Here is a 12,422-nt window from a genome sequence, read left to right as displayed (position 1 = left end):
TTAAGAAAGAAACAGAAATGAGAACACCATAACTTGTTCAAGTCTCTCTTGTATTGTCACTGTTCATGCACTTAGAAGTTAATTAGAGGTATTTGAGATTTAATAGTTAGAATTGTCATTGTATGTTATAACATGTAATTCATGCTGAGTATTTAATAGAAACAAGGTAGAGGTGATGTAATGGCTAAGTATTCAGTTGATACATGAGCTTTTTACGGCAGAAAATCTATGGATGTTTTCAGAATTTCAGGGGGAGTATCTTTTTTTATAGTTCAACACTTAAATATGGTTTATATTTAGAAAAACTTTATTTCTCAAAATTTCTAAAAACTATTAAAGAAAAGGAGATTGTTTATCAAGAGTGTCTTGGAATTACAAGGTTGAGAAACACTGCTGTATAGGTTGTCCATTCTGATACAAGGACTGATGTCTGCTTTGGGACATCTATATAGTATTACACATCTGCTCGTTTGTGCATAGCTGATTCCCTCCGTCTCGTCAACACTCTTGTGTTACTGACAAGAGTCAGATAATAAATGGGTGGCCACATTTGATGTTGGTATTCTAGGATGATAGCTGTCAAGTTGCTTTTGACATGAGCTAAGTAGAAAAGTCAAAGCAATGATTTCATTAAATATAACTTATGAGACGGAGTTTAAAATGTGCCTGACAGTGTATTTATTTAATTTAACCCAAATAGGAAGAAATCAAGCATTTGTAACATTGCAAGTTCTTTTGCGGTTGACCAAGCAAATAATTTTGATGGTTTCTGAGTGGTTGAATTCATGTGGACTTGTTTTTTCTTCTAACAGCTCTTAATTTTTAGCAGATTCCTCCTTAGAATACACTTTTTGAGCAAAATCATCATGTCTCTCAAAAAGGTAGAATTTCTGAGTTAAAAATCTCGAGAAGAATTTTTATATTTTAAAGAGAATAAGATCCAGGTTTCAGCATTCTCCCCAGCAATTTTTTTACTTTGAGTAATCAGCTTTTCTTATTCACAAAAATTAACATGAGCTATACCATTACCTTACTTTACTTTAAAATATTTTATATATAAATATGTAAAGACAGTGGCTACATATAAATATTTTGTGTCTTAAATTGTCCTTGTTTAATTGTAGATTGTGTAGAGATGGTGTGAGTAATTATATTCAGTGGAAATAAAGTCCAAAGGAATTTTGCATTTGATTTTCTTGGTAACTCATAAATAATTGATTTTGGCTAGGCTTTTCTTCCTCCCTCCCTCCCTTGCTATTCTTTTCCCTTTCTTTTTTCTCTCTCTCATTCTCTTCTCTTTCCTCTTTTCTTGCAGGACAGCACCCTTGTGCTCAGGATAATGGTGGCTGTTCACATATCTGTCTTGTAAAGGGAGATGGTACCACAAGGTGTTCTTGCCCCATGCACTTGGTTCTTCTTCAAGATGAGCTATTATGTGGAGGTAAATATGTTGTTATTTTCTTCTAAAAGTGTAATGCCAATCACATGTTCCAGAACTTAGTCTAGCATTCTTGGACAGTGAAATTGCTTTCTCCTAACTTGATTGGTCCTTTGTATTTCATACATCTGCACTGTCCTAGGCTTTGGGGTATTCTAGGATTGAATTCACCATGGCAAGAGATAGGTGTAACCTGACCCTGGTCCTAAGGCAGAAGAGCTCTTTTGGGGGGAAACTTGTAACTATAAATGAGTGTATTTCTTAATAATAAAGTAGTTTTTCCACCCTCAAAGGGTAACAAGAATTAATTCCACCTCCTGTAATCTTTATCCACTGAATTCTGTCAGTTTATGTGTCATTGTTGCAAATGTATTCAGTGGAAAGAATAGTCTTCTGTTCAGATCTATCCACCGTTGCCTGTTGTTTCTCTTACTTTTCTAGCCAATAAAAAAGGAAAAAAAATTTTTTTTAAGATATTACTGAGTAGTAGTAATGTTGTAGTGAAATTGGCTCAGTTACTCATGGGACCACAGCAAAGGTGTATCCCTTTGTTAAAGCATAGTATGATAGCATCAAATGCATTGTAATATTTATTCTCTTAATTCGGAAATTCTCCTGCTGGGGATAGTTCTATGTGAATTCAACCGAAGGAAAAAGATTTTTCTACAGTGGCAGGGATTTAAAAACAATTTCTAATGATAGGAGAATGATTTAATAAAATAACTGAGCTTATGTAGCTGTTAAAAATTATGATCATAAACTGATGTAAAAATGTAGCCCAAAGTTGGCTCAAGTGGGAAAAAAAATATTAAAATGGTGTTTTATTGTGTGATGAGAACTACATAAAAAATAAATCTCTGTGAAAAAAAGATCGAGAGGGTTTACACTCAAAATGTAAAAATTATTGATAAGGTGTTATTATAAGAATACTTTATTCTTCTAACTTTCAAGTTAAAAAAAAAAAATAACATGTATTGAGTAGTGGCTATGAGGATCTCTGGACCGCAGGAGATGTAAAGATCTTTGACACAGAGAATGCAGTTTAGTTGGGGAGATCAGCTTTGTGCACAGGAAAAGTTAAGCTCTGGTTCTTAAAGTATCTGTCCCAATAGCAGGCATTACACAATGATGTAAATATATTTAATGCACTGATCTGTACATTTAAAAATGGTTAAAGTGGTAAACTTGTTACATGTATTTTGTGTGTGCTTAATTGCTCAGTTGTGTTCAACTCTTTATGACCCTTTGGATTGTAGCCTTCCAAGCTCTCTTGTCCATGAGATTTTTTTCAAGCAAGAATACTGGGATGGGTAGCCATTTCCTCCTCCAGAAGATATTCCTGATTCAGGGATCAAACCCTGGCCTCCTGCATTGCAGGCAGATTCTTTACCCGCTGAACCATAAGGGAAGCCCCCAAAACAGAATCTAGTTGCTTAAAGTGTGTGTTAGTTGCTGAGTTGTGTCCCACTCTTTCTGACCACAAGGACCGTAGCCCACCAGGCTCCTCTGTCCATGGGATTGCCCAGGCAAGAATACTGGAGTGGGTAGCCATTCCCTTCTCCAGGGGATCTTCCTGACCCAGGGATTGAACCTGGGTCTCCCTCATTGCCGGCATATTCTTTACCATCTGAGCCACCAGGGCCATGATTTAAAAAAAAAAGCAAGTGTTTCCATGTCAGAATGCTAGATTATTGTTCCAGTAAGGCAAATCTTAGAAAAATATGCCTTTATGTAGACACAGATAAAACTCAGTGATATCACCTTTCATTTAGAAAGTGTCTTTTAAAAGACCAGTATTTTTTTTTCACATTTAGTGATTGTTTTTAATGTATTTTTTTTTTAATGTATGTTTTAACCGAATAGTCAATGTGCTTTAACAGATGTGTACAGTGGTGTTACCAGCACCCATTTCAAGTGAAAGTGAAAGAAAGTGAAAGTCGCTCAGCCGTGTCTGACTCTTTGCAACTCATGGACTATACAGTCCATTGAATTCTCCAGGCCAGAATACTGGGGTGGGTGGCCTGTCCCTTCTCCAGTGGATCTTCCCGAACCAGGAATCAAACTAAGGTCTCCTGCTTTGCAGGTGGATTTTCTATCAGCTGAGCTCTCAGGGAAGCCCACCCAGATCAAGATGTACAGTATTGTCTTTAAGAATAGTTCCCTGTGTCTTGGCAGCCAGTGCTCTTCCTGGAGTAATTTTCATCTCCATGGTTTAGTTTTACTTGTTTTTGAACTTTACATAAGGAATCATGATGTATGTACTCTATGTCTGGATTCTCTTGCTTACTGCAATATTTTGAGATTCATCCTTACAGTGAGTGGAGTGCCACAGTCTGTGGTTTTCTTTTTATTGCTGTGTGGTGTGTTTCATTGTATCAATACAAATAAGCCACAGTTTTATTTTTCTTGTGTTCAGGGACATTTTAAATGTTTTCAGTTTTTGTTATTAAGAGTGAAACTGCAGTGAATTGTGAATTCATTGAATCTTGAATTTATATACAAGATTTTTCTTGTGATTTAATGTTGATTTTACATGCATGCATGCATGCCAGTCGCCTCAGTCATGTCTGACTTTTTGCGACCCCATGAACTGTGTAGCCTGCTAGGTTCCTCTGTCTGGGATTCTCCAGGCAAGAATACTGGAGTGAGTTGCCATGCCCTCCTCCAGGGAAACTTACTGACCCAGGGATCAGAACTATATCTCTTATGCCTCCTGCATTGGCAGACAGGTTCTTAACCACTAATGCCACCTGGGAAGCTCAGATTTTACAGTGAAGGCAAATGAAATACACAATCTGAATTTCTCTGCTTGACCTTCTCAAGATGTGTTTTCATTTGAGCCTGTGTTACCTCCCCATCATCTCATTTTGTACTTCTGCCAGTCTGAATGTGTTTTCAAACTGGTCTCACCATATTTTTACATTTTAAAAAATTTTTGAGGAGAGCTTTTGTTTGTGTAAATATAATCTATGTGGTAGGATTTGAAACCAAGAACTTTAAAAAATATTTGTTAAAAATAATAATAATAAAGCATTACATGTTCTCAAGTTAAAACTGTTAAGAAAATTGATGGTATTTTCTAAAGCAAAATAATTTTAGTGAGAAATATGGCATTGTTTTTTCATTTTTAAAAATCTTTTTAGTGTTGAGCTGGATTCTCTTGTCTACTTCTGCATTCAGTCTCTTGTATGTAGTATGTAGCTTCATTGAACTGTATGAAGAATTTTGGCCTCAAAGATATGTAGTTGGAAAATGGAGGGCTATAATTAAATATCCTTTTCAAATAGTTATGTATATGCATATTGAATTCTACACCAAATCTAGACATATGATAGTTTTCTATAGGGTTAGTTGCATTGTGGAACTTGAAAACATATCAGTTAACTTTTTTCATAGTCTGTTATTTTGAAATCCATTAATTATTTTGTACCGGGAATGGGTATTTTATCCATGCATTATTTTGTAACCTTATGCATCTTGGTCATTTGGGAATACTAGAATTCCATTCAGAAATTCCCAGATCATCAGGTTTTGATGCATTTCATTATACAGTATCAAAACAATCACATTAATATTACCACCAATCTCATCATAAGAATATTTAAGTACTAGGAATCCGTCAAGCTAACAGTGTTGGATACAAGTCTTCCAAAATTACAATTTCTGATAGAAAGTTCCAGTGTTGTGTAATTTGCCACAAAAGTACGTTATGGTTTGCTGTTGTTTGAATTCACTGGTTCATTTAAAAACTCCCCACAAAATGCCCAAGTGCAAATATCAATAGTTTATATGCCACTCATTCTTTCACATTAAAAGGGTGTCACGTTTTGGGTTGTGTTTACAGCTCAGAATGTTTTTCCCTTTGGGAACCTTCATGCTGAGGTTTGCAGCCTGAGCTTTGTGCATGTTTTCCATTTTGTCAAACAGTATTGAGGAGATGTGTACTCAGAGAATTGATTTTAATGTAATTAGTATTTTTTACTGATTCATCAAGAACATTCTTGAATGAAACTGCCCCACCCCCACTGCCGTGTGTACGTATGGTATATGACTATGTAGAATGCGGTGACTGCTGGTACAGTTTGGGGCCCTTGCCCCGAGTCTGCTAAGGTGCCAAGCATTTTACCTTCCATGGCATCAGTGCAAGTGTAGTGAGAAAGGCAAGTGATATGTTAGTATTGTAAAATAGTGTCTGTCAGTTCCCTGGAAAGAGGTCGCAGGTCAGGAACCCCCAGGGGTTCGTAGATCATTCTTTGAGAACCTCAGGGCTGGAAAAGTTACGAATTCTAAGATTACTTTAAAATATTTGAAGGTGGATGATTATAATGGTAATTCCTGGGTTATATGTGAGATTGTAACAGATTGCAAATTCAGTACTCCTACTTAAATTGTAATATATAAGAAAACTTCTTTCTGCCTTATAGTTTTATAACTTAGTGAATCTCAGTGAAGTAGTGTAAAAATTATATCTCTTTTCTGATTCAGTAAAATAATTTATAGATTTTATCTGTTATAAAGTGTTTTGTATGTTAATCATTAAATGGGCTTCACTCAGGTGTAAATGTCAGTACCTCTGTGTGACTATGATTGTGTTTTTCATTCCCCTCCCCCTATTCATTTGAAGAACCCCCAACATGTTCTCCTCAGCAGTTTACTTGTTTCACGGGAGAAATTGACTGTATCCCTGTGGCTTGGCGGTGTGATGGGTTTACTGAATGTGAAGACCACAGTGATGAACTCAATTGTCCTGTGTGCTCAGAGTCCCAGTTCCAGTGCGCCAGTGGACAGTGTATCGATGGTGCCCTGCGGTGCAACGGAGATGCGAACTGCCAGGATAAGTCAGATGAGAAGAACTGTGAAGGTATCTGCAATTCCTAGGCCTGGTTACAGATTTCCTTTTTCAATTAAGTTGTTTGAAATTCCCAGTTTTGCTTTGGCTCATTTAGTGGTAGATTTGGGGTTTTTCAAGTGTGTTTGACTTTATTATTTCTAAACACAGTAGCATGTTCTAAATTGTCTTAATTCACTTAATGTGTATAAGATTTATACACATTAATAAGCTTTGCAGTTGAGAAATGACACCAAAAGATTAGCCCTTCAGTATGTAAAAATGGTCCTTGTTTGCAGTGAGCTCTGAATGGGGCTTCTCTGGTAGCTCAGCAGGTAAAGAACCCGCCAGTGAAAGAGACTTGGGTTTGATCCCTGGGTCGGGAAGATCCCCTGGAGAAGGGAATAGCTACCCAATCCAGTATTCTTGCCTGGGGAATTCCATGGACAGTGGAGCATGGTGGGGTACAGTCCATGGGGTCGCAAAAAGCTGGACATGACTGAATGACTAAGCAAACACACGTGACACTTATTAACAACATAAAGTAATTTCATGTTTTCTTCTCATCCACTAACTTTTAACAGAATGTAAAAAAGCCACAACAAAAATATTCTCTGGAAATTTTTAGTATCTAAAAATGCATGTAGAATTCTTTAATTCCTAACAGAATTGTTAGTGAAAGATGGAATTTAATATAAAGGACAAAATAAGAAGTTTCCTGCTAGATTGCTTTTTCTTCTCTTTTCTATCTCTCAGTTGAAATCCCCAGAGAATTATTTGTAAGTTTTCTCTAAAAGTCTGATTTGTTTTTCACGTGTGCCTGGAAAGCTCTCTTTGACTTCTGCCAGACTTTACACGATAGTGAAACTAAGAAAACTATTTACATTTTTTTTTCCCCACAGTACTCTGTTTAATTGATCAATTCCGCTGTGCCAATGGTCAGTGCATTGGAAAACACAAGAAATGTGATCATAATTTGGATTGCAGTGACAAATCAGATGAACTGGATTGTTGTAAGTATGATGAAAACCTTGTATTACTCTTAAGGGAGAATTTTCTTTTTAAAAATAACTTTATTAGTCTTGAAAGTGTGAAAGTGAAGCTTGCTCAGTCATGCCCAACTCTTGGTGACCCCCTGTACTATACAGTCCATGGAATTCTCCAGGCCAGAATATTGGAGTGGGTAGCCTTTCCCTTCTCCAGGGGATCTTGCGACCCAGGGATCAAACCCAGGTCTCCCACATTGCAGGCGGATGAGGGAGAATTTTTAATGTTCTTTTCCTTTTCTTTCTGTGTGAGGTTCACTTATGACCAGTGCTTTCTTATTAAGAAGCAAGTTATTGATATTAAGTTAGTTATTTGTACCTGAGATTTCTTACATTTTACATTTAATGATTTCTTAAAGATAGTTTTCTTATGTTCAGAAATCTTCACAGAAACATTTAGCAAAGCATCAGAAAAATATTATTTTGAGAAAGCTAAGGTTAGGAAATTCTCAGTTTCGATATGTGGAAATTAGTGGTCTAAACTTAAGAGTTTCTGAACATTTGTTGTTTAGTCACTTAAGTCGTATCTGACTTTTTTGCAACCCCATGGACTGTAGCCCACCAGACTCCTCTTTCCATGAGATTTCCCAGGCAGGAATACTGGAGTGGGTTGCCATTTCCTTCTCTTGGGTTGATCTTCTCAACCCAAGAACTGAACCTGCGTCTCCTGCATTGGCAGGTGGGTTCTTTACCACTGAGCTACCTGGGAAGCCCCTTCTGCACGTTAACACATGTATAAAATTTCCCTTTTTTTTTTCCTGCATAATTTTCTGCCAGTCTGTCAGTGACTTTAAGAGCTTCTTAAAACACAGCCTGAGAATACTTGGGCCACCACATATATATTCCTGAGCCTAGAGACCTTAGGCTAAATAGCCTGTTGTTTCTTCAAGGTACACAACTACTGACTAATGTTCTAAGATGAAATGTATCCCCAGTTGACAAATATTCCATTTGTCAAATATTGACAAATGGCATTCAGCACAAGCCAGGTCTCCCCTGTAGAAACTGATTTTGTGGAATTTAGACAGAGCTCATTTTAAAACTCTTTTAATCGTAACAAAGACTTCAAGCTGATGTTTTTACAAAATTCAAATGGGATCCTCACTGAGACTATTGGGCTCTGTTTCCATTTATTCAGCAAACCTGTGCTGAACACTTGCTATGTGCTGAGGGTACCTCACTCTTGTGCCAGGTTTCTCAAGAGTCTGATCAGAGGAGGGCAGGAAGGGGGATTTTCAGGCCAGGCAGAGGTAGATTTCAATTTTAACTCCACCAGTAAATTATTTGCTCTTGTTAGACCTCAAATTCTCCATCTTTAAAATGAAGATAATATTTAGTATGGTGATTGTGAGAGGATTAAATGATTTAATGTATATGATACAGCTTAAATCAGAGCAGGTGTTATAATAAAGGAGTGTGATGAGTAATGATAAATGTGCTACAATAGAGATCTGTACAAAGAGTAGCACAAAGAAGAGAATGGTCAGATCTTTAGAAATTAAGATGGGATTCATCAAGGAAAACATCTTAGAAAAATGCGGTAAGGTTGGGTGGGTGTTGATCAGTGAATAGCATTACTTGTGCAGTTAAGTGGAGAGATTGCATTCTAGGTAGAGGGACTCTCTTGTCCTGCCCAAAGCCAGAGTGAAATGGGCACCATTGAGAAATGACCCATAAACTGGACTGCCGTAACACAGGCTGCTGTCCTGAGGGGGGTTGGCAGAAGCTGATACACATAAAGGTGAGATCACAAAGGACTTTGCTTTCCCTCTGAAGAGTCTGTAGACAGTATTCCAAAATAATGTCGTTGTTACTGTGTTAGTCACTCAGTCGTGTCCGACTCTCTGCGACCCCGTGGATGGTCGCCCGCCAGGCTCCTCTGTCCGTGGGATTCTCCAGGCAAGAATACCGGAGTGGGTTGCTGTTCCCTTCTCGAGGGGATCTTCCCAACCCAGGGATTGAACCTGGGTGTCCCGCATTGCGGGCAGATTCTTTACCGTCTGAGCCACCAGGGAAGGCCCCAGGATGATGGAGAGCCACTAAAACCCTGAAGTGGAGGACTGGCATGGCTGTGTAACTGTGAAAGCAGTTAAGTAGATGGATTGGAGGTGATCAGATGATAGGCAAAGAAATCAGTTTGCTTGGTTCCTTTCAAATGTTTTGACCACATGGAGAAGAATACAAAGATGTGGATGTACACGTAAAGAAATGAGAGTCATGCAACAGTATTTACCTGTATTGTGTAGAATGTATTCTGAAGTTTTCTGTTCCAAAATGCTGGTTTTAACACATTAAATTGTTTTTACCAACTAAAGACTTGCAGCCTGTACTTTTAAAATGCTTCAGAGACTTGGAGTTCAGCAGAAGATGGTGGGTGTCTAAATCAAGGGAAGCAGCACTGAAGGAGAGGAGGGAGCGGATAGATTTCAAAGTTATTTCAGAAGTAGAATGAAAAGGGTTTAGTAACCTAGCCTAGAGGTGATAAGTTTAGGTTGAATTAGCAGGTTACCTCATTGAATGACTGCACTCATAAACGAGATTATATGGCAGAGACTAAAAACCAAAATATCATTGTGTATCATGACTGTGGATATCGTGTTCAGCTGATGTAGGTTTTTAATTATTTTTTTATATAAATTTAAATGCTTATAATTTGCCACAGGTGCCATTATTTATTCATGATCTGCCTTGTCCCTGGAATCTAGGAAATGTTGACAAATGGTGGTGACTGTGAGATCAGTTTGGATTACGTGGCACTGAAGCTGCCCCCTTGGGTGTCCCACTGAAGCTATTCAGAAAGCTGTTAATAACTCTTGTGGGTCTGTAGCTCGAGAGAGAGAGATGGGCTTTTCAGTTTATTCATGATAATTACAGCTGAGGCAGTAGATGAAATCTCTGAGGGAGAGGAAGCAGAGAAGGAAGATAGCAGGAGGTAAACATAACTCTAGGAAGCACCTGTACTTGAAGCAGAGGGAAGAGAATGAAGCCAACAAGAGGAAACAGAACAAATAATCAGAGATGGTAAAACTAAGAGAGTGGTATCCTGGAAGGAAAGGATGAGACATTTTTGAGGGGAAAACAGGAGCCAGCAGTACTGATTGTACCGAGTTGTCAGTGAGATGGAGAGTGTATTGACTATGGCATATAGGAGAACTTTAACCTTTACCAGACTAGTTTCATTGTGGTAGTAAGGACAGAAGTCTACTTTCAATGAGTTAAAATGTGACCCAGAGACAAAAAATTGAAGACAGTGAGTATAAACTATTCTTTCTTGAAAGTTGGTGTTAGAAGGAATGCCAAAGCCCTGGGGGAAAAAAAATGAGGAAGATGGGCTGGTTGCCTCTCTTCCTCAGAGCCCATAGGTGATAATATGTGACCCACAGCCCCTCCATGGTATGTAACTTGGTGGTGTTGTTTTCTTTCAATTCTTAGATTTAATCATAAGATGAGTTTAGCTATGTTGATGGGAGGTTTTGAGGTGAGATGGACCAAAAGAAAGGTTTTAAGAGATACGCAGTTGTGAAATACAGTCTGACTATTCACAATGGAAGGATTTTGTTTCTCAATAGAAGAGTAATGCTCTGCATTTGATGAGCCCTTTTGCTGTATTTCCCCCTGTCTCTCATGTTGATGCCCTGCTTTTAAAGTCTCAGGTAGCTCGGGGATCCCATGAAGGTTGCTGCCATGGTCCTCTCATGCTCCGACTTTTCTCTCTGAGTCCTCAGCTACTCCGGTACCAGAGACCTTATGTTCCTTGCCCTCAGGCAACTAGACTCATCCTTAAGGCAGCAGCCTGAGAGCTGATGCTCATCGGTAGCTTCTAATTTATCTTCACCAGGCATAAATGTCACTTTTCAGACCTCAAATCAAGCTCAGAGCTGATTTTGACTTCTTTGCTATTCCAGGTAAAACATTTGACCCTAAACTTTTCTTAGACATCTCCAAATAATATTGATTTTTATGATATACAGAATGAAGTAGGATAGATTTTGTCTATATGTATTTTTAAACTTCTTAATGATGTTTTAATCTATAATTCACTTAACATTTTTGTTATCAATTTACAGTTATACTTTACAGTGTATTGTCCTATGTCTGTTTTCACCTAGGAGTCATTCATTTTGATTCCTGACAATGACATTTATATGTCTACGTATCCATGCGGCATGGGGTGTATGTATTCATAAAAAGGAAAAACGTGTATGAGTTGTCTTCATTAGGCTCACATTCTGCTTGCTCACCCTCTTTCCATTACTGTTTTGAACCTGCAGCTGTTTTTCCATTATGTAACTGTACTGCATTCCCATTTTAGATCCAACTGAGGAGCCAGCACCACAGGCCACCAATACAGTGGGTTCTGTTATTGGAGTAATTGTTACCATCTTTGTGTCTGGAACCATATACTTTATCTGCCAGAGGATGTTGTGTCCGCGGATGAAGGGCGATGGGGAAACCATGACTAACGACTATGTAGTTCATGGACCAGCTTCCGTGCCCCTTGGTTATGTGCCACACCCCAGTTCTTTGTCAGGATCTCTTCCAGGTGAGCCAGGACTGACCCACTGAGAATCAAGTCTTGGCAAGATTGCCAAGCTTCCATTATGAAAACAGAATACTGCCTACAGTCTACTTCAACATAGACTATCTTGGGTGTAAACAGTTACAAGGACAAATGTTCACTTACTTTTAGCACCTTCTTTTTACACAGAAGACCTTAGGTATGGTTTGGTAGAAGTTGGCAAAGGATACAAAATGAATACATGTACATACAAGCATTTACATTAATATATCATACAGTTATTGCATGCACACTTCATTTCTGGGCTTCCCAGGTGGTGCTAGTGGTAAAGAACCTGCCTGCCAGTGCAGGAAATGCAGGAGACACAGGTTCGATCCCTGGGTCGGGATGATCTAGAGGAGAACATGGCAATGCACTCCAGTATTCTTGCTTAGAAAATTCCATGAACAGAGGAACCTGGCGGGCTACAGTCCATGGGGTCACAAAGAGACTGAAGTGACCTAGCACGCATGCACACTGCATTTCTAGATGTGCTCTACTAAAGTTAATCAACTGGCCATTTGTTGAAAAGAATCATAAACCACAGTTCTT

The 12,422-nt window shown here is 38.4% G+C and overlaps 1 protein-coding gene across 3 annotated transcripts in view; it reads left to right on the top strand.

The window, feature by feature from the left end:
- The window catches only part of LRP6 (LDL receptor related protein 6), a 170,099-nt gene that overhangs the window by 146,281 nt on the left and 11,396 nt on the right, over nt 1–12,422 (top strand). For 2 of the 3 annotated variants that reach the window (XM_070453635.1, XM_020882706.2), the window contains 4 exons: nt 1,316–1,441; nt 6,063–6,299; nt 7,169–7,279; nt 11,625–11,855. In XM_070453635.1, the coding sequence (XP_070309736.1) occupies nt 1,316–1,441; nt 6,063–6,299; nt 7,169–7,279; nt 11,625–11,855 (705 nt within the window). The remainder of the gene's footprint in view (nt 1–1,315; nt 1,442–6,062; nt 6,300–7,168; nt 7,280–11,624; nt 11,856–12,422) is intronic. The other variant, XM_020882707.2, reaches the window with a different exon arrangement.

The sequence above is a fragment of the Odocoileus virginianus genome, chromosome 23 (assembly GCF_023699985.2).
Source record: "Odocoileus virginianus isolate 20LAN1187 ecotype Illinois chromosome 23, Ovbor_1.2, whole genome shotgun sequence".
NCBI lineage: Eukaryota > Metazoa > Chordata > Mammalia > Artiodactyla > Cervidae > Odocoileus > Odocoileus virginianus.
This window is presented reverse-complemented; position numbering and strand designations above follow the sequence as displayed.